The sequence below is a fragment of the Mustela putorius genome, unplaced genomic scaffold (genome assembly GCF_011764305.1).
Source record: "Mustela putorius furo isolate JIRA1106 unplaced genomic scaffold, ASM1176430v1.1 tig00003890_pilon_pilon_pilon, whole genome shotgun sequence".
NCBI lineage: Eukaryota > Metazoa > Chordata > Mammalia > Carnivora > Mustelidae > Mustela > Mustela putorius.
In genome coordinates this window covers 311,092-333,219 of record NW_025422039.1, presented here as the reverse complement: position 1 = coordinate 333,219, position 22,128 = coordinate 311,092, and the positions used below count along the sequence as shown (strand labels likewise).

The 22,128-nt window shown below is 35.5% G+C and overlaps 1 protein-coding gene across 1 annotated transcript in view; it reads left to right on the top strand.

Moving 5' to 3' along the window:
• Positions 1-20,724, top strand: part of LOC123388155 (ERO1-like protein beta) — a 41,170-nt gene extending 20,446 nt beyond the window's left edge. The window contains exons 3-5 of the mRNA XM_045067368.1: positions 1,671-1,712; positions 2,811-2,893; positions 19,746-20,724. Coding sequence (XP_044923303.1) covers positions 1,671-1,712; positions 2,811-2,893; positions 19,746-19,758 — 138 coding nt within the window. The 3' untranslated portion in view covers positions 19,759-20,724. The remainder of the gene's footprint in view (positions 1-1,670; positions 1,713-2,810; positions 2,894-19,745) is intronic.
• Positions 20,725-22,128: the final 1,404 nt, after the last annotated feature.

Below are 22,128 nucleotides of genomic sequence, written 5' to 3'. Positions count from 1 at the left end.
CCACTACATCTCTACCCTTCCTACACAATTCGATGTGGCCTCTTCTCTGCCTTTAGTTGCAGAGTTTGTTCTGCCAGTCTTTGGGTTGTTTTCTAGATTATTTGTGTGAAGTTTTTGTTTTCTAGTTGTATCCATAGGATAAGGTGAGCCTAGGGTCCTCCTACCCCATCAGCTTCCCAGCCTCAATACCAGCTGGTTTATTTAATTCTTGATTTAGTTATTAGTTTTACATTTTTCATTACTTCTAATAATTCTCTTCTGTGATTGTTATGTGTCATTCGTAACAATCATCTGTGATGCCTACCCCAATATGTCTAAAAGGTTTATTGTTAAGATTTGTATAAGTCAAGTTATTGTATTTATCATCAAACCTTTAGAAAAGCTGCTAAAGGTTTTGATTTTAGCATATTATACTATACTAGTCAGAGGACACACTGTAGCCAGCAGTTACTTTTGGTTAGTATTCCTTCCACATTTTAAATTCAGGTTTGTGGCTATTAGATTTGACTTAAGTTTTATAGTCTTCTCTCTTCTGCCTTTTGTTTGTTAGATGTACTAGCAAATGCTAAAATAATAAAATGCTAGCAACAAGTAATGTTTTAATCTATTAATCTTTTTATTGATTAGGGAAATATCTCTAATCATTATTTATATTCTTCCACCTGGCAGGAAGATATTTATTCTGAATATTTGGTTAAATTTACCTAAGCTAAAATTTACCATGACACATGAAAAGATTTTAGTAGGTATTTTGCTATACCATAGATTCCAATGCTGGAAATCAGTCCCCTAGATTGATTAGAGGATCAACCTGTGATTTTCTGCTTTCAGATATGATTTTTTGTTTAAAATTGTGTCTGATGAACCAGTTATAATGATTTCTAGGTTTGCTTATTAAAGCCTGAAACTAATTACTGGCTTTGTAGAAAAAAAAAGCTGGACATAGGGATTTTCTATTAGTAAACCCTGATTACCTAGATTGGTAAACCAAGGTGAATCCTGTGCACCAAGGAACTGATTCTGTCAGTATTAATCCCAAACTGCCTTCACTTTAGAGTCAGCTTAGTGCAGAAATTAAGATTGAGCATAAAATTTTTCAAAGAACTTTGAAAATTTTTAAAGCTTCTTTTTCTGTGGTAGGAAAGTTTATGGAATAGTGATTTTTGTCAGTTTTTTTTAACCTAAAAATTATGTGAACTATTCCATACTGCATTACACTTTAAATTATAGCTGATTTGGGGGTGCCTGGTTGGCTCAGTGGGTTAAGCCTCTGCCTTCGGATCAGGTCATGAATTTAGGGTCCGGGGATGGAGCCCCACATCGGGCTCTCTGCTCAGCGGGGAGCTTTCTTCTCCCTCTCTCTCTCTCTGCCTGCCTCTCTCCTTGTGATCTCTCTCTCTCTTTGGAAAATAAATAAATAAAATCTTTAAAAAGATTTTAGCTGATTTTGACACTGTTATTTTGTATATGTCGATCAGTTTGCTAAATTATGATTTACAAGTCCATAAATTATTTTTTATTAGATAGTATGAAAACAGTTTGAATGAATGTTCATTTTTTTCATCATAGAATAAAATAGTCTCTGTATTTGAGCAGTGGCATTACTAATTTGTGAAGAAATCTCAAAAAAAAATGAAGATAACTTCCTAAATTTTTCTTATTCTATTAAGAGCAAAATTCCAGTCAGAATTAAAGCTGGGAGTTCTAATAAGGTGAGTTACTTTTCTTCCTTGAATATTTTTTGCTTTACATTGTGAAACTTACCAATTCCTGCTTGATAGAAGAGAACTGTTCTGGAATTAGTTGGCAGTGGGAACATTTTGCTCCATAGTCCCACCTTTCTAATTCTTGCCACAGGCAGAGAACTTGAATATTTTACAGTTAAATTATATACATTCTTTTGAGATACATCAATCCTGTCTTCTGTAGAAGAACTATAGTAGCATAGTATAACTATAGTATCAGATGCCCTGTGCAACAGGTGTTTTATCATGCATGTATTTTTAGTCTTGAGTTTCAACTAGTCAACCTGTCATCTTCAGGTTTATATTGTATAGGGTACACAGTTATCAAGGTATTTGAGGCATAGTACTTTTAAATGGCATTAAATTTTTTTTTATTTTAAAAATATTTTTTCAGTTATTTTTATTCTTCATTATGCTTTTGGAAATTTTGTCTCTGTTGATATATGTAGCTTTGTTAATTTTCATAGTTGTGTAGTACTCCATTGTATGAGTATCTCATTGGTTAGCTCTTCCTCTGCTAATTGGCATTTCAATTGTTTGGAGTTTTTTGCTGTTATGAACAGTGATGTATCAGCATTTTCATCCTTTGTCTCATTGTGTACACATGTAAGAGTAGACAGGTAGATCTTTAGGTAGATATTTAGAAGTAAGGTTGCTGGGCCATTGATTATGCCTATCTTAGCATGATGAGATAGTACCAAATACTTTCTAAAGTGGTTGTACTTTATTTATTTTTTTTTAGTGTTGCTCTGGATATGGTTTAAGTTGTAAGACTGTTGGTTCAAGGGTTTATTCATTTTTATAGCTCTAGATAAATATTGTCAAATTACTTTCCCAAGAGGGTTTTCTTATTTTACATGATCACCAGGATACCAGTGGTAATTGTTTTTAATGTCTTCTTTCTTTGGTGGGAATTTGTGACTCATTTTGATTTCCATTTCTTACATATGTAAGAGGTTTTGATAATACGATGTATCTGTGTCATCACTGACAGATTGCCAGTGGAACTTGAAATAGAGAGAAAGCTAATAGTTATTACTAAACTTACTATGTACTTCCTTTCAGTACTCAAAAGTGGCAAACGATACCAAAGAATTAGAAGACTGTGAGCAAGCTAATAAACTGGGAGCAATTAACAGCACGCTAAGGCAAGTTTAAAAAATATTCTCTTATTTAGTATATTTATATCAGAAATATTCTGTTTTTTTTGTGATTTTGATGAAACAGTAAAGTTTCAAGTCATTCTCTTTTTTTTCAAGTCATTCTTATGAAGTTATTCTTCATCCTAAATTTCATGATTGCTTTGCTTCCTCCTCTTAGTGGATTTCAAAAATATATCAATTTTTTAAATTAAATTTTTTTAATTTAAATTTCAAAAATATATCATCAATAGTGACTTTATCAAAATGTAAAAATACAGAAGATTGTTCTGCTAACAGGACTTATGGATCTATTCTTCCTGGTTATTATAGGAAAAGGAACTTGAACTTCTAAGTCTTTTGTAAATAGTAATTCAGTCTGTGTGTTACATTCTGAACAGTTAAAGTTTTGATTACCATGACTAGTAAGTTTCATAGATTTTTTTTCCCTATTGACTTTTCCTTATGTTCTCTAAGTAAAACCTGCTTGTGAAGGCCAACATAATTTGTGAGTGGTCTCAGATTATGCACTATGAAATGACTAAACATATCTATAATTGAGAGTAGGGAATGGATTATTACTAATCTTTTTAATTTCCCTATTTGCTTAGTTTGGCATTTGTATACTATAATTGTTAGACTTAATAAAGTTATCAGTCATTATTTATTGAAAAATCTTAATCTAGAAAACTAGAGAAGATAATATAACATAATAAGATAATAAAATATATTCATTTTATTTATTTATTTAGTTATTTATTTAGTGACTAGATATTAACTTTTTCTACTATGATTTTAAAAATAGAGAAATGTAGATAAATTTGAAATCCCTATGCCCTATTTCCCAATTCTGTTCTCTTTCCTTCTTAGAGGTAACTACTATCATGAATCCATCTATGGTTTTGTTTTTATTATATATATAAAATGATGGTTATTTTACATATGATTTTATTTTTTCCTTATATAAAATAATACTGAATTTAACATCCAAATTTATTTTTACACTGTACATATTGCGTTCTCGATCTATGTTAAAACATGGGAGATTTGTCTCATTTCAGCTGATGAATGGTTTTTATCAGATGACTATTACCTATTTTACTTATCTGTTCCTCTACTGATAGACATTTGAATTATTCAGATTTCTTACTTCTACAAATTATGTGACCTTGAGTGCCTTGATAAATTTTTTGGCATACAGTAGGAGATTTGGCATGCACTAGTGAGATTGCTGAACCTTATGATGCCCCCGTGTACCTGTTCTTGATATTGCCTGAGGGCTTTCCATAGTGTTTGTACGGCTGTGTACTGCCTCTGGGGCTGAGAACTGGTTTTGGTCTCCACATCCTTGCCAAAAATTAATAATGCTTGCAGATGAAATAGCATCTTATTTTTGTTTAATTTGTATTTTGTTGATTACTAGTAAGTTTGAGCATTTTTTAATCTGTTTATTGCATATTAGTGTTTCTTAATGAATGCCTACAATATATATCAAGCACTGTTCTAGAGTAGTATTAAGCATATAGTGGTGGACATGACAAATTCTTTTTCTCATGAAGCTTAATCCTCTTTGGAGATCTGCAGTAAAAAAGTAAAATATATAAGAAGTAAGTAAAGTGGTGATGAGTGCCTGGGAGAAAGATAAAGCAGAGAAGGATGACAGAGAGCTAGGGGTGGTGTGGATGGGGATGGGGAAGTGGCACTGTTTTAGATTGGGTGGTGAGAGAAAGGCACAGCAATAATGGGACATTTGAACAAAGTGCCCATAAAGGCACAAGTCGTAAGTCATAATATGGCTGCCTGAGAGAGAAGTATTCTAGGCATGTATAATTGTTAGTAAAAAGGATCTGTGACAGGAGTGTGCCTAGATGATTTGAAGCCTCCCAAGAAGGCAGTGTGGCTGGAGTACAGTGGTCAAGGGCAAAATAGTAGAAGACTGAGTCAGAAGATGTTAGGGATGGGGGCAGGGGTGGGGTGGGGGGTGGAGGGCTTGAAGACAGCTACCAATGCTGCTTTTAAACTGAGTGGAATGAAAAGTCACTGGAGGACTGGAGCAAATGCTTTGAGCAGCTGGGTGCTATGTTATGTGGTTATTGTACTAATCCAGGTAAGACAGAATTGTGATAGCTGTAGAAATGATGAGAAGTGGTCAGATTCTGGACAGATTTTGAAGAGCGAGCTGACAGGATCTGCTGAAGGATTTGATGTGGGGTATGGAAAAAGATAGGAGCTATAAATGACTACAGGATTGGGAAGTAGAGGCCTCTGCTCCAGCAGCGGCCTAGAGAGCAACAGCGAGCACATCGCTCAGCTTTCCCACTTGTTGCCACCTTCTGTGGAGCCTCCACCTCCTCTGCTACGCCCCCGGCTTCCTCCTTTCCAGGCTGCGGTTAACCCATAAGCCCACTGGGCTGCACAGTGGCAAACCCAGCATCATGATGAGTGATGATAAACCAGGTGATCACCTAGACTTATTCTGTATACCTCAACCATTATGCTGAGGATTTGGAAAAGGTGTTTATTCCTCATGGAATTATGGACAGGACCGAGCAGCTTACTCAAGATGTGATGAAGACATGGGAGGCCGTCACATCGTAGACCTCTGTCTGCTCGAGGGAAGCTATAAATTCCTGCTGGGTGGTATCAAAGCACTGAACAGAAATTGTGATAGATCCATTCCTATTACTGTAGATTTCATCAGACTGAAGAGCTATTGTAATGACCAGTCAACAGGGCACATCAAAGTAAATGATGGAGATGATCTCTCAACTTTCTTTTTTTTTTTTTTTTTTAAGTAAACAAGTCAGACCATGATCAATGGCCCTTAGGAAGAGTTTGTTGAGTGAATTAGTATGTGGGGAAACATTTGTGTAGTTTTGCAAAGTGTAAAGAGTCTCGGGAAACAAAGCAATTCCTCACCATCTAATTTATCTCCTAGAATCCTTGCTCAGTCATATATGTGTTGAGTTTTTCTTATGCTTTGCTTTTCTTAAAACAGAATTAGGTAACTTACAAAGTGCATGAATCATTTTGATCTGTATTGACTGCCATTTTTGTTGCTCTCATAATAGTACTGATCTAGAAATAGATGTTTTAGCATTAGTACATAGGTAAGTCAGATCCCTCTGTATTCTAGTCATTGACTTTTCTGAAAAATTATCTTGAAAATTAAGGGATTTTAAAAATATTCCTTGAAATTTAGCAGTCTTAGATAATTGAGGAAATACACATAGCTTTACTACTCAGGGAAAAAATGGAATAACTACTAATTTGATTTTTATATTATAGTTCACTTTGTTTTTTCTAGAATTTTTAAGGAGAGGAGTTCTATGGTTGTTATCAAAAGCAAATTTAAGATTTTTAACCTTCCATACTTAAGGGTATTTAATCCTTCTAATGAATAAGATTTATAAAATATTTTGAAATGTTTCTTAAAATTTTTGTTCAGTTAATTGTCATTTATAAGAAAATTGTCCAAAATTACTCAGAATTCTTCAGGTCTTTATTTCCCAGAACCATATCCCTATTTTTCTACTTCACATGAAGCAGTGGCCACTTCTGAAGATACTCCTTGTCTGTTATAGGAAATATTTTATATACTTAATTTATTCTAATTTATAAATGACTATTTAAAATATTTTAACCCAAATCTCTGTGTGTGTGTGTGTGTTTTGTTTTTTTTTGTTTGTTTGTTTTTAAAGGAGAATCATTCTACACATGGCTGGAAGGTAAACTTAAATGTCTACATTTTAAATTTATTGGATTCTTGTTAAAAATGTATGGATTAATTTAATATATTTTGTAATTTCAGGATTCATTACCTAGACAACTAATTGTAGCAGAGCTTGAAAGAGAATAATACATTTTAAGTTACGGTATTTTAGGATACAGTGGCTTAAAATTTTGAGGCTGTTGCTCAGCCAAGAATCATCAGCATTAGGGAAATACACAGGACAGATACTGTCCTCAGGTTTTTGTAACCGGCTTCTCAGTGTTATTTTGATTCTGTATGAAAATTAATTCTGTATATACCACTCATCCACACTGCTTTATAGTAACCATTATGCAAACCTACTTTGTAAACAGAGGCATCTTATATTATATATAGTATATTATATAATATATATTATATATAACTCATATATATATCACATATATCATATATATGATATGTATATTATATATAACTTATATACATAACTTGTATATATCTTTATTTATGATATATTATATATATAACTTATATACATAACATATATATCTTCCTTCCAAAAAGAAGGCCTCTTTTATAATATAATATATATATAACTTATATACATAACTTATATATAACATATATATCTTATATATATCATATATATATCTTATTTATACATTTATATATAATTTATGTATTTTATATAATTATTTATATAATTTATATATATATATATATATATATATATATATGAAATTGAGGGAAAGTAAATTAGGTTTCAGCAGATTTTAAACAATGTTTACACATGTTAATATAGCCTAAACTTGTCTAATTAAAGGATAAAGCAATATAGATCCCAGTAGATACTTTGAATTCTTATGTTTTCTAGTGTTGAAAATACGAATGCTATTAATGGAAAGCTGAAACATTCTAGGATTTTAATAGCTTTGTTAAAAAACTGGATTTATGATGCTTTTTAAAAATTTACCAAATTGCCATTCATTTATGAAAATAAAAATTTAAAAATATTAATGAAAGATAAGCAAGTTGAATGGAGATCATAAGCTTATAGGAACTCTACAGGGTAAAACTAAGTACTTAATTCTATTGTATGTTTGCTAATTGGTGATGTCAACTTGTGAACATAATTTCTCTTTGTTTTTAATGAAGTGTCTACATATATTGGCCATTTTTAAGGTGAATGTTTTTTATATGCCACTAATACTAGCAGTGGTATTGATAAATGGCCCATGGGGAAGATGATTCTTGACTTTGTTCATTAGCTGTCTTGTAAAGACACAAATTGTGAGATGTAGTATTTAGGTTAAAAGAGGTGGTAAGGGATTCTGAATATTGATAGTGGAAGATGGAAGTGAAATGTATGGGCAATAATGAATTCTAGGGTATTCTGTATTAACCTCTTTTGTGCTATCCTACTGATAAGAACCCCTGAATATTGATATATGGTTTCAGAGAATACTCTTATTTTTATAGGTGACTGACTCAACTTTTCTGAGATTGTTTCCTCATCTGGGCCATGAAACTGACAATTGCCAACCATCTTACTTACACAGTGTCCAAATGTCATATAATCTTATTATTGTAAATCTAGCCCTTTTGTGAGAGAAAAAATTATAATCAATGTTTTATAAATCACTTGATGAAGGTAAATTTGAATGAAATTAAATCCAAAAGAAAGAGACCCACTCTCTAAATTGGATAGTTGAGCTTGCTCTGTATTGTTAGAAATAGAAGCTGATATAAAGAACTTCTGAAACTCAACACCTGAAAAACAAAGAATCAAGTCAGAAAATGGGCAGAAGACATCAAAAGACACTTCTCCAAAGAAGACATACAGATGGCTAACAGACACATGAAAAAATATTCAATATCATTAGCCGTCAGGGAAATTCAAATCAAAATCGTACTGAGATCCCACCATGCACCAGATAGAATGGCAAAAATTAACAAGGCAGGAAAAAACAAATGTTGGAGAGGGTGTGGAGAAAGGGGAACCCTCTTCCACTGTTGGTGGGAATGCAAGTTGGTGCAGTCACTTTGGCAAATAGTATGGAGGTTCCTCAAAAAGTTAAAAATAGAGCCACCCTTTGACCCAGAAATTGCACTACTGGGTGTTTACACCAAAGACACAGATGTAGTGCAAAGAAGGGGCACATGGACCCCAATGTTCATACAGCAGTGTCCATAATAGCCAAAACTGTAGAAGGAGCCAAGATGCCCTTCAACAGATGAATGGATAAAGATGATATGGTTCATATAAACAAAGGAATATTACTCAGCCATCAGAAAGGATGAGCATTTGCATCAATATGGATGGAACTGGAGGAGATTATACCAAGTAAAACAAGTCAGACAGAGAAAGACAATTTTATGTGGTTTCACACATCTGTAGAACATAAGGAATAGCACGGAGGACATTAGGGGAAGGGAGGGAAAACTGAAGGGGGCAGGAATCAGAGGAGGAGATGAGATATTATGGACTCTGGGAAATGATCTGAGGGTTTCAGAGGAGGAGGGTAGAGATTTGGGTGCCCTCCTGATGGGTGATAGGAGGGTGTGTGTTGTGACGAGCACTGAGTGTTACTCAAACAATGGATCATGGAACACTACATCAGAAACCAGTGATGTATTATATGGTGACTAACAAACATAATAACAAAATAATATTAGTCAGGAAAAGAAAGAAATAGAAGCTGGTAAATTTTTACTTTGTAAATCAGTCCTTGCAGATGTTACTTAACACTCATCCAGGAATTTCAACCAGTAAACAATGTACATTGACTGTTATATCTGAGCAGAATCGTATCAGATGGAGTGAAGGAGTATGAGGGAAAATTATTTTACGTAGCCTTACCGTGTTGCCTACTGCGTTATTTAACACTTCCGTCAGGACTTCTGTGGTTGGAACTGCATCATGCAGGGAAAAGCCGTCCAGCATTTTCCTGCCAACTGTATTGTGGGTCTTATTTGTACACTCAATTGGCACATGTGTTATTTTTACCATTTTGCTTGAAGTTACCAAATTTTCAGTTTACCGAAGTATCTTTCTACTCCTCACTCTCACTTATCCATCCCCATTTCAAGTACAGAGCTTTGAGGGCTTTACCAAGGAGAATGGCCTCCTGGTTTACGCTCTTATTCTAAGCATATGAATCTTCACAAGCTTTACTTTGTCTGTTTTTCCTTCTCAGGTCATCTTAGGTGTAAGCACTACTGAGAAAGGTAGGTTAGAAGGAAGAGAAAGTGAACTTCAGATTTGATCATTTTGATGTTTGGTAACAGATTTGACTGAAAGTTTTACTAGAAGAAAAGTCAGTAACTAATGTTTTATCTAACTTGTTCATGATGGTTGTATACCTTGCTACCCTGAACATTCAAAATTGCCCATATACTTCTATTTTATTTTAAAGATTTTATTTATTTATTTGGCAGAGAGAGATCACAAGTAGGCAGAGAGGCTGGCAAAGAGAAAGGAGGAAGCAGGCTCCCTGTTGAGCAGAGCCTGATGTGGGGCTCCATCCCAGGACCTTGGGACCATGACCTGAGCCAAAGGCAGAAGCTTTAACCCACTGAGCCACCCAGGCACCCCTTCCCATATACTTTTAAAAGAAGCTGAAAAAAAGAACTTAATTTTTACTTTTTGGTCCCCATTTGTAAAGATGGGAATATTCTAGCAAGAATTCTTAATTAGAGAATGAAATCTCAAAAGAATTATTTTTTCCTGTGAGAAAATACTTGCTTTAGAGACATATAGGGTAGAACATAGAGTAAATTGAAGATCAAAAAGATCTTGGGAAAAAATGCAAAGTAAGCCACATATATACTCTTACATTTCAAAAATCCCTCAGCTTATAAATGAGGCTATTTCTTAGTTCCTTCCCACTATTGAAACCCATTTTCCTCAGGAGTAGTTTAAAAAAATGACATAAGCCAAAAAATGCTTTTGGATGGTAAGGGAAGGAAAGAGCCAATTGCTTTGAATTTAGTGGATTCTTAAAACTTAGGTCTTTGCATTTTTCTTTATTTAAAAAAATTATCTATAAAGAACTGTTTCTAGAATTTTTTTCTCTTTTATTATGGTAAAATATATATAATGTTAAATTTACGATCTTAACCATCTTAAATTTAGTGGTGTTAAGTATATTTACAATGCATATTACTCTTTTTTTTATTTTATTTTATTTTATTTTATTTTATTTTATTTTTTTAATTTTTTATTTTTTATAAACATATATTTTTATCCCCAGGGGTACAGGTCTGTGAATCACCAGGTTTACACACTTCACAGTACTCACCAAATCACATACCCTCCCCAATGTCCATAATCCCACCCCCTTCTCCCAAACCCCCTCCCCCCGGCAACCCTCAGTTTGTTGTGAGATTAAGAGTCACTTATGGTTTGTCTCCCTCCCAATCCCATCTTGTTTCATTTATTCTTCTACCCACTTAAGCCTCCATGTTGCATCACCACTTCCTCATATCAGGGAGATCATATGATAGTTGTCTTTCTCCGCTTGACTTATTTCGCTAAGCATGATATGCTCTAGTTCCATCCATGTTGTTGCAAATGGCAAGATTTCATTTCTTTTGATGGCTGCATAGTATTCCATTGTGTATATATACCACATCTTCTTGATCCATTCATCTGTTGATGGACATCTAGGTTCTTTCCATAGTTTGGCTATTGTGGACATTGCTGATATAAACATTCGGGTGCATGTGTCCCTTTGGATCACTACATTTGTATCTTTAGGGTAAATACCCAATAGTGCAATTGCTGGGTCATAGGGCAGTTCTATTTTCAACATTTTGAGGAACCTCCATGCTGTTTTCCAGAGTGGCTGCACCAGCTTGCATTCCCACCAACAGTGTAGGAGGGTTCCCCTTTCTCCACATCCTCGCCAGCATCTGTCATTTCCTGACTTGTTGATTTTAGCCATTCTGACTGGTGTGAGGTGATATCTCATTGTGGTTTTGATTTGTATTTCCCTGATGCCGTGCCGAGTGATATGGAGCACTTTTTCATGTGTCTGTTGGCCATCTGGATGTCTTCTTTGCAGAAATGTCTGTTCATGTCTTCTGCCCATTTCTTGATTGGATTATTTGTTCTTTGGGTGTTGAGTTTGCTAAGTTCTTTATAGATTCTGGACACTAGTCCTTTATCTGATATGTCGTTTGCAAATATCTTCTCCCATTCTGTCAGTTGTCTTTTGATTTTGTTAACTGTTTCCTTTGCTATGCAAAAGCTTTTGATCTTGATGAAATCCCAATAGTTCATTTTTGCCCTTGCTTCCCTTGCCTTTTGCGTTGTTCCTAGGAAGATGTTGCTGCGGCAGAGGACGAAGAGGTTGCTGCCCGTGTTCTCCTCAAGGATTTTGATGGATTCCTTTCGTACATTGAGGTCCTTCATCCATTTTGAGTCTATTTTTGTGTGTGGTGTAAGGAAATGGTCCAATTTCATTTTTCTGCATGTGGCTGTCCAATTTTCCCAGCACCATTTATTGAAAAGGCTGTCTTTTTTCCATTGGACATTCTTTCCTGCTTTGTCGAAGATTAGTTGACCATAGATTTGAGGGTCTATTTCTGGGCTCTCTATTCTGTTCCATTGATCTATATATCTGTTTTTGTGCCAGTACCATGCTGTCTTGATGATGACAGCTTTCCTAGAAACATATAAACTACCACAACTGACAGGAAGAAATAGAAAGCCTGAACAGACCCATAACCAGTAAGGAGATTGAAACAGTCATTAAAAATCTCCAAACAAACAAAAGCCCAGGGACAGACGGCTTCCCGGGGGAATTCTACCAAACATTTAAAGAAGAACTAATTCCTATTCTCCTGAAACTGTTCCAAAAAATAGAAATGGAAGGAAAACTTCCAAACTCATTTTATGAGGCCAGCATCACCTTGATCCCAAAACCAGACAAGGATCCCACCAAAAAAGAGAGCTATAGACCGATATCCTTGATGAACACAGATGCGAAAATACTCAACAAAATACTAGCCAATAGGATTCAACAGTACATTAAAAGGATTATTCACCACGACCAAGTGGGATTTATTCCAGGGCTGCAAGGTTGGTTCAACATCCGCAAATCAGTCAATGTGATACAACACATCAATAAAAGAAAGAACAAGAACCATATGATACTCTCAATAGATGCTGAAAAAGCATTTGACAAAGTACAACATCCCTTCCTGATCAAAACTCTTCAAAGTGTAGGGATAGAGGGCACATACCTCAATATCATCAAAGCCATCTATGAAAAACCCACCGCAAATATCATTCTCAATGGAGAAAAACTGAAAGCTTTTCCGCTAAGGTCAGGAACACGGCAGGGATGTCCATTATCACCACTGCTATTCAACATCGTACTAGAGGTCCTAGCCTCAGCAATCAGACAACAAAAGGAAATTAAAGGCATCCAAATCGGCAAAGAAGAAGTCAAATTATCACTCTTCGCAGATGATATGATACTATATGTGGAAAACCCAAAAGACTGCACTCCAAAACTGCTAGAACTTATACAGGAATTCAGTAAAGTGTCAGGATATAAAATCAATGCACAGAAATCAGGTGCATTTCTCTACACCAACAGCAAGACAGAAGAAAGAGATCTTAAGGAGTCAATCCCATTTACAATTGCATCCAAAACCATAAGATACCTAGGAATAAACCTAACCAAAGAGACACAGAATCTATACTCAGAAAACTATAAAGTACTCATGAAAGAAATTGAGGAAGACACAAAGAAATGGAAAAATGTTCCATGCTCCTGGATTGGAAGAATAAATATTGTGAAAATGTCTATGCTACCTAAAGCAATCTACACATTTAATGCAATTCCTATCAAAGTACCATCCATCTTTTTCAAAGAAATGGAACAAATAATTCTAAAATTTATATGGAACCAGAAAAGACCTCGAATAGCCAAAGGGATATTGAAAAAGAAAGCCAACGTTGGTGGCATCACAATTCCGGACTTCAGGCATATTACTCTTATAATAAGAAAAAATCTTTTAAAATTGAGGCAGAGGTAGGATAGGAGAGTGGAATTATCTTGACCTCCATTTGAGCAGAAGGCTTAAGAAATCTACATAAAAGAATTTTCCATCATATTCCATCACTCCATCTGATATGGTTCTGTTCACATGGTAGATAGTTAGCATATATTGTTTATTAGTTAAAGTTCCTAGATGACTCTTCTCCAAGTTTGAGCTCCTTGCAAGTGGACCATACAGTTACATAGACCTGGAGAATTCTAGGACAGAGGATTAGTAAGACACAGTAAAGAATCTGGAGGAAGAGGAAAAATGGAATGCAGTCTCTACTTCCACCACGATCCAGTAGATTCACAGAAAGAACATCTCTAGGGACGGGAATGGGAGAAACAGCCATTGTTAAGCCAAAGCAGTGACTTTGAATTACATTTGCTTTAGTTTAGCCAAACCCATGAAAAATCTGTGTTCTTGCCTTCTAGGTAGCGTGGGAGCTTGCCAGGTACATCCATAGTGCTTTGACCTCCAGAGCCCCACATTTTCTGCCTTATTCTGCATTAAGTAATCATAGTCATAACTCCATTCTAAAGTCAGAATCTTATTTTATCTTATAGGGAGAGCATCTTGATCAGATAATTTTATATTATTCCTTGATTATTTTTAATGTCCTTGAACCTTAACTTTAAAAATAAGCGTGTGTACTGAATCTTCTTGATTCAGTATTTCTGTTATCTAAATGGATGTGATTTCTTTTTCAATATTTTTCATAATAGGTTTGTGCCTGGAGAAGAGAGTCTTCTATAAACTCATATCTGGACTTCATGCTAGTATCAATTTACATCTGTGTGCAAATTATCATTTTGGGATGTAATCACGTTTTTATCTACAAACCTTGCCTTCCATTAGTGTAAAAATTCTTGGAGGGGTTATATATATTCTCTAGAGAAAAAAAATCCTATTTATTAAAGCTGTATTTTGTATTTCATTTTCTCTTTAGAAACCTGGGGTAAACTTAGCTGGGGACCTAATATGAAGGAATTTAAACGCTGCTTTGACCCTGTGGAAACTAAGGGAGAAGGTCCAAGAAGGCTTAAGAATCTATACTTCTTATACTTAATTGAGCTTCGTGCTTAATCAAAGGTGGCCCTGTATTTTGAACGCTCAATTGTAGATCTTTACACTGGAAATGTAGAAGAAGATGCTGACACAAAAATGCTTCTACTGAATATCTTCCAAGATACAAAGTAAGAATTGGGTATCCGTGATCTGAAATTCTGCACTCGGAATAGAAATGAGGTAATGCTTGAAATAAAACCGAAACTGACTCCGGAAAGTTAGGAAGAGGGAAAATTAGAACTTAGAAGGATCATGGTTAGTAGACCAGGAGAACAGCCTAGTCACACTTCAGAGTCAGCTCTATTTTCAAACAGAACTTTGAGTTTTATGTAGTATCAAAGTTTAATGCTATTTTATTTTATCTTGAAGATTTATTTATCTTAGAACAAGTGAGGGGAAGGGATGTCAGCAGATGAGAGAGAAAGAGAAAGAAAGAGAATCTTAAGCAGACTCTAGGCAGATTGTAGAGCCTGACTTGGGACTCAATCCCACAACCCTTAGATCATGACCTGAGCCAAAACCAAGAACAGGATTCTTAACTGACTGTGCCATCCAGGTGCCCCAAAGCTTAATGTGATTTTAATGGGGTTTTTTTAAACCAATTTTTAAAAATTTAACTTTTTCTTTCATGTTCCCAGATTTATTGTTTATGCAGCACACCCAGTGCTCCATGCAGTACATGCCCTCCGTAATACCCACCATCAGGATCACCCAACTACCACCACCCTCCTCTCCAAAACCCTCAGTTGCTGTTTAAATTCAGATGATGCTATCCACATGAAAGTATATACCTAAGAGAACATTAGCTTTACCTTCTAGAATATACCTCTTCTTAAAAAATGCTCTCTATAGAGTTTCAGTTCACTGGTTGTTAAAATGAGCATGAACCAAAGTTGGATTAAGAAGTGTCTGAGAGGTTTGAAATGGCAGGGGGGTGGGAGGTTGGGGTATGAGGGGGTGGGTATTATAGAGGGCACGGATTGCATGGAGCACTGGGTGTGGTGGAAAAAATAATGAATACTGTTTTTATGAAAATAAATTAAATAAATAAATAGATAAATAAATAAATAAATAAATAAATAAATAAAAGAAGTGTTTAGAGATGCCTGGGTGGCTCAGTTGGTTAGGCATCTGCCTTCGGCTCTGGTCCCAATGCTGGGTCCTTGGGTCCTGGGGATTGAGTCTGGCATCGGGCTCCCTTCTTGGCAGGAGAGTCTGCCTCTCCCTCTCCCTCTGCCCCTCCCCCATTCTGGTGTACTTGCTCTCTTTCTCTCTCAAATAAATAAAACCTTTTTAAAAAAGTGTTCAAATTATGCATTAAAACTTAAAACATCTTTTTAACAGAGTGTTGCACATTTTTCACATAAATTGCTCTTAAGTTCAATTTTTGATGATTTTTATCATGTAATTTCTTTAAAACATTACAGTCTTATAAATTACAAAGCCATCTTATGTTGATTTACTCTTTTTTTGAGTAGTTTACATGTGACCTGTGTGCCACCTTCCTGTGTTATTAAACTTTACCCACAAGTAAATTACAAATTGTAAATATTTGTGGGGATAGAAAATTATGCCAGAGCTCTACTATATAGTACGTGAATTTTTCGCCTGTAACTTCTAGTGTTGTCATTTCATCACGCCCTTTCCCATGCACTTTGACGAGAAATCCATGTTTGCAGGTGACCAAAAGGGGCCCAAGTCATTAAAGGTAAAATGTTCTTGATTGGAGGACGGGGTTGGGGAGGGGAGAGCAGTTGACTGGCTGTGTTTTAATCCCTTACATCCAAACACTTCTTGCCCAGCCCTGCACCTCGTTGAAGTTGGTCTGACTGGGTTTTATTATAAATGGCACAGAAAGCCCCTTCTCCAGACTTTGCAATTCCTTTTGCCTTTCTAAGAAAGTTTGACCGCCTCTTAGTGAAGCTTCTGTTGTTAACTGACCAGTGAATATGGCAACTTTGTAAAGGTTTTTTTAAAGGGTGTTTTGATTTTAAAAACCATGACTGTTCACCACTTTGAAGGCAATAAACAGTATTTTCCTAAAGTTTATTTTATGGAATATTTTATGGGATGTTCAAGTTTCTGGAACTATTATGCTTTTGTCTTTATAGACTCTAACATAAAAGGCAAAAATTACCTGTTACCCTGCGATATCAAAGGAGAATGTATTTTAGGAACATTTTCAAATTTCATGTTGGGAGCTCTTTGTTTTCATTCGCTTACAGCATATCAAGGAATACATTATAGCCTTAAAATGTTCATAAAAGTATTTGAAATTGAATGGCAAATAGTCTTCTGTTTGCAGCTCCAAGGTCTTATATATGTAATTCTGAAATCCAGAAAACTCCAAAACTTGAAACATTTTTCTTATGTTTGGTGCCAATTAATTTGCTGGCAAAACCTGTACTGACAAAAGGCTATTTATAGTGCTTTTTAAAAAAAATTCTGCTTTGTTTGATTATTGTGTTTTGCTACAGAACCATTAATGTATATGATTGCTAGGTGTTGCTACACACTCTGGTGGGGTGTTTCATAAGTAATGCATGTACTATATTTCTAAAATTTGGAATTCTCAAACACATCTGGCCATGAGATATTTTAGATGCTCACTGATAAATGAGAACTGAGTGATCCTCCATTGGTAAGAGTCTCGTGGTGCTTCTTTGAAGTGAAGTAACTTAGTCACAACTGTATTTTGGTTTTGAAAAGTAGTTTTGTTTTATGATTAATTAGGGTATATTGCTATTGTGGTATTGACTATAACATTAATTTATTTTTGTAATGTTTCCTATTTTTTAAGTATTTATATAAGTAACTCTGGTTCTCTTTGTGGAGAAGGAAGATAGGAGTAAGAAAAGAACTAGCTGTCATCTATGAATTGCTGGAAATGGTGTTTTCTATTTTTCAAAGGTGTATAAAGGGGGACTTAAGTCATTTTTTTCCATTTCCTCCCCAAAACATGAATTACATGAGAATGAGGAGCAAAGGACTTCTCTGTTCTGTATATTGTCTTTTAGCCAGGGTCCTGTTTCTTTGGAACCTTTCATCAGAAAGCAGCCGGGCAGGGCTTCTGGTGGCCAGAGTTTTGGGCTGCTTTCCTCTAGCTTTTTGGAATAAAATGTTTACCTTGGTACAATAAGGTGAAATTTATTTTCTATGTTTATCACATGGAAAAGATGAAGAAACTCCTAGCTACTGTTAGCTTCAGATGAGACTGGCCTTAGAGTCCTAGAAACCATGCCCAGTTGTTCACAAGCAGAAGAATAGTACCCCCCACCCCCCCAACAGGAAGCAAGGATCCAGTCAGCAAACATCCCTGGAGAGGCCTCCTGGCAAATGCAGTGGACAGAGAGAACACACCCATCATAGAGCCCTGGGATCACAGGTGCTGATGCAGCCCCCGTTGCAAACAGTGTGTGGTCCTAAGGAAAAAGATGAAAAATGATCATTGGTCTAAGACTGACTTTCCAATTTGGACTCACATGAGCAATACATGAAAAATAAGTCAAGGGGGGTGAGAGGTTGGGGGAACCAGGTGGTGGGTATTAGAGAGGGCACGGATTGCATGGAGCACTGTGTGTGGTGCAAAAACAATGAATACTGTTACACTGAAAAGAAATAAAAAATTAAAAAAAGAAAGGAAAAATAAGTCAAACATGGTACAGATATGTTTACCACTGGCTGTATGCAGATATCAAATGGGGGCAGCAGTAAAGTTCCTTAAAAGTAAAAACCATGAATCACTTACTTTTGTTTTTCTCATCATGCCTTTGTTGGTGCTTTGCACAGAGTAGCATCTCAATAAAAAGTTTGTTCAATCAGCATGTAGAATAAATGTTATGAATTTCCGTGGCTAGTTGTTTTAGTGCCATGTTATGCCATGCAAATCCAATCATTTTTCGTCTTGACTGTTGAAAAACACAAGACATTCATTAGTCTTCAGAGCTTTTATTTCTTGTAAATCATACAACTGCAGTTTAATTTATAAAGCTCTAATGAGAATAAAAATATTTTCTGCATGTTAGGAGGAATTCCACTTACATTTCAAGAATATCTCCCAATTAATGGACTGTGTTGGATGCGACAAATGCAGATTATGGGGAAAATTGCAGGTTTGTGTTTTGTTTTCTGTTTTAAAACTATTATTAACCTTAAATATTCCTGCTGGGAACTTGCAAGTTTTTATTATAATACCCTCACTGTTCGTTGAAAAAGAAGATCTGAAGTATGGCATTTCTGATTTATTGATGTAAAAGCTGATTATATTAAATCTGTATTGTATGTGTAAGAATGTTTTCCCTATTCTGTGCTAATGATTCTGGCTTTATTGTATCTGTTTCTATTGGTACAGTCTTGAGATTCATTTCTGAAGTTGTTGGTTATAAATAGAATATTAGTATTTTGTAGACCCATATAAAAATAAAATATAAAAAGGCTTAATTATCAGGCTTCCATCACTGAATTTATTTTAGTGATCAAAAGAAGACCATCTAGTCACAAAGAAAGTTGTGCCAAGAAGGCCCCTTTCTCTCTATATGTATTCAGTGTAAAAAGGATTGTTTGATATTTTGCCTTACTTTCTCACAAAGATGATAAGTCAGAAAAATCAGGAGACAGAATTATTTTAATTATTTTAATACATCTTCTCTAGCTCTAATAATTGGTAAATTTTTAAGTGTAGTTATCACTAATAATTTCTAAGTTTTGAATTGCTAGGAGCTGTCAAGAATGCTTTCAAGGTTACATATTAAATATTGTAATTCTAATGTGATATTTTCTAGGGTAAGAAAAGGCATTTTAGTAATTTATGTCCAACAAATGTTGAACTCTTCAGGTTCCTTAACAGTTAAGATAAATTTATCATGCATAAGTATGAGGAGGTGGAAACTGTATTATGCAGTTTAACATTTTGGTGAGAAGTTCAGTTCACGCGAATTTCATGACTCTCATCACAGCGGCTGCATATTCCTTTCAGCTTTTATAGTAATTATTAGATTAATTGTTATGTCTATCTATTTTCTTTAGACTCAGCGTTTAGGAACTGCCCTGAAGATACTATTCTCTGAAAAAGAAATCCAAAAGCTTCCAGAATACAGCCCATCTAAAGCTTCCAATTCACTTGACAGGAAATAGTTGCTATTTTAAAAGCTTTTGGAAGGTAAGAATGGTTTTCACAGTGAGGACTTGCTGGGTTTTGCTGGTTTCAGCAAACTTCAAAGATCATCTTCTCTGCTAAAGTAGTTTTTTTTTTTTTTTTTGCTTTATTTGGTCGACAAAGAGAAAGAGTTATCTACTGTATCCGCACTCACAAGCCAGGGTCTCAGCAGGTCATGGGAAAAATTTAGTGTGAGATAGGCAGTGTTTCTGATAACCTTCTCAATTTTGTGGGGAAAATAACTTCATATTCAGCTGGTTATAGCTTGGTCAAGTGCAATAACAGTTCAGGAAAGGAAAACTTAAGGTTGAGATTGTGATGAAAGAAATGAAAGAAGAGGAGATGAAACCTCATTGCCTTTTTTTTTTTTTTTGAAGATTTTATCTATTTGAGAGACAGAGCAGATGCACACAGGAGCAGGGGTTAGGGCCAGATGAGAAGGGAGAGAGAGAATCTCAAGGAGATTCCATCCAGCCCATCTCAGGGCTCAATTGCATGACCCTAAGATCATCATTGCCTGAGCTGAAACCAGGGCTTGGAAGCTTAACACACTGAGCCACCCAGTGTGCACACACTGCTCTTTATTTTTTAAGCTGAGAAGGCATTTTCCCTCTGTTCATTCTTAACCCCATTTTCCCCTGCATAGACCTATAGTTTACTTTTGGTTTATGCCACACATGGTTTCAAATAATATGAATTTGCCTGCAGAGATATATATGGTACCAACTAACTGAGGAATATAGAACAGAGAAAAGAATCCGAGAAAAATAAGAGAAAACTGTGCTGCCTGGGAAATAAAAAGTCAAGGAAGAATTATTTTTGTTTTTGTTTTTTTTAAAGGCTAGGGAGCCAAGAGATTCTTTCTTTCTTTCTATTTTTGTTTTTTTTTTTTTTTTTTTAAAGATTTTATTTATTTATCTGACAGGCAGAGATCACAAGTAGGCAGAGAGGCAGGCAGAGAGAGAGGAGGAAGCAAGCTCCCTGCTGAGCAGAGAGCCCATTGTGGGGCTCCATCCCAGGAACCTAAGACCATGACCTGAGCTGAAAGCAGAGGCTTTAACCCACTGAGCCACCCAGGCGCCCCATTTCTTATGTTTTCTTAACAAGCATTTGTGAGCTAAAAGTGGCAGTGAAGTGAAAAATAAATTGTTCCTTCGCCATTGTGTATTTCTCCTGTGGTTGCCATGTATTTACAACTGGCTGTGTGGGTTGGGATTTCAAACATCAGCTAGACGTAGGGTGTCCATCAGTAATTAGTACTTCGTGAAGAATTTCATTCACTCACTCATGAGGCCTGTAAATAAGATAAAACAGGAGGAATTGAATTAAATTTAGAGTATTTAAATGAAATTTAAGTGAAAAATATTTTCAACAATTTACACATTTTAAATTCAAGGAAGATTAAATTGAGAGTTTGACTTCTTCATTACCAATTTGGATACCTTTTATTTCTCTTTGATGTCTGATTGCTGTTGCTAGGACTTCTAATACTATGTTGAACAAGAGTGGTGAAAGTGGGCATCCTGTCTTGTTCCTGATCTCAACGAGAACGCTGCAAGCTTTTTCCCATTGAGGATGATATTTGCTGTGGGTCTTTCATAGATAGATTTCATGAGGTTCAGGAATGTTCCCTCTATCCCTAGACTTTGAAGCGTTTTAATCAGGAGCGGATGCTGGATTTTGTAAAATGCTTTTTCTGCATCAATTGAGAGGACCAGTGGTTCTTCTCTCTTCTCATATTAATTGGTTGTATCACATTGATTGATTTGCGAATGTTGAACCATCCTTGTAGCCCAGGGATGAATCCCACCTGATCATGGTAGATAATCTTTTTAATGTGCTGTTGGATCCTGTTGGCTAGGATCTTGTTGAGAATCTTAGCATCCATATTCATCAGTGATATTGGTCTAAAATTCTCTTTTTTGGTAGGGTCTTTGCCTGGTTTGGGGATCAGGGTAATGCTGGCTTCAGAGAAAGAGTCTGGAAGTGTTTCTTCCGCTTCAATTTCTGAAAAAGCTTCAGGAGAATAGGTGTTATTTCTTCTTTGAATGATTGGTAGAATTCCCCAGGGAATCCATCAGGTCCTGGGCTCTTGTTTTTTGGAGGTTTTTGATCACTGCTTCAATCTCGTTACTAGATATGAGTCTGTTCAGGTTGTCGATTTCTACCTGGTTCAATTTTGGTAGTTTATAGTTTTCCAGGAATGCATCCATTTCATCTAGGTTGCTAAGCTTATTGGCATATAACAGTTGA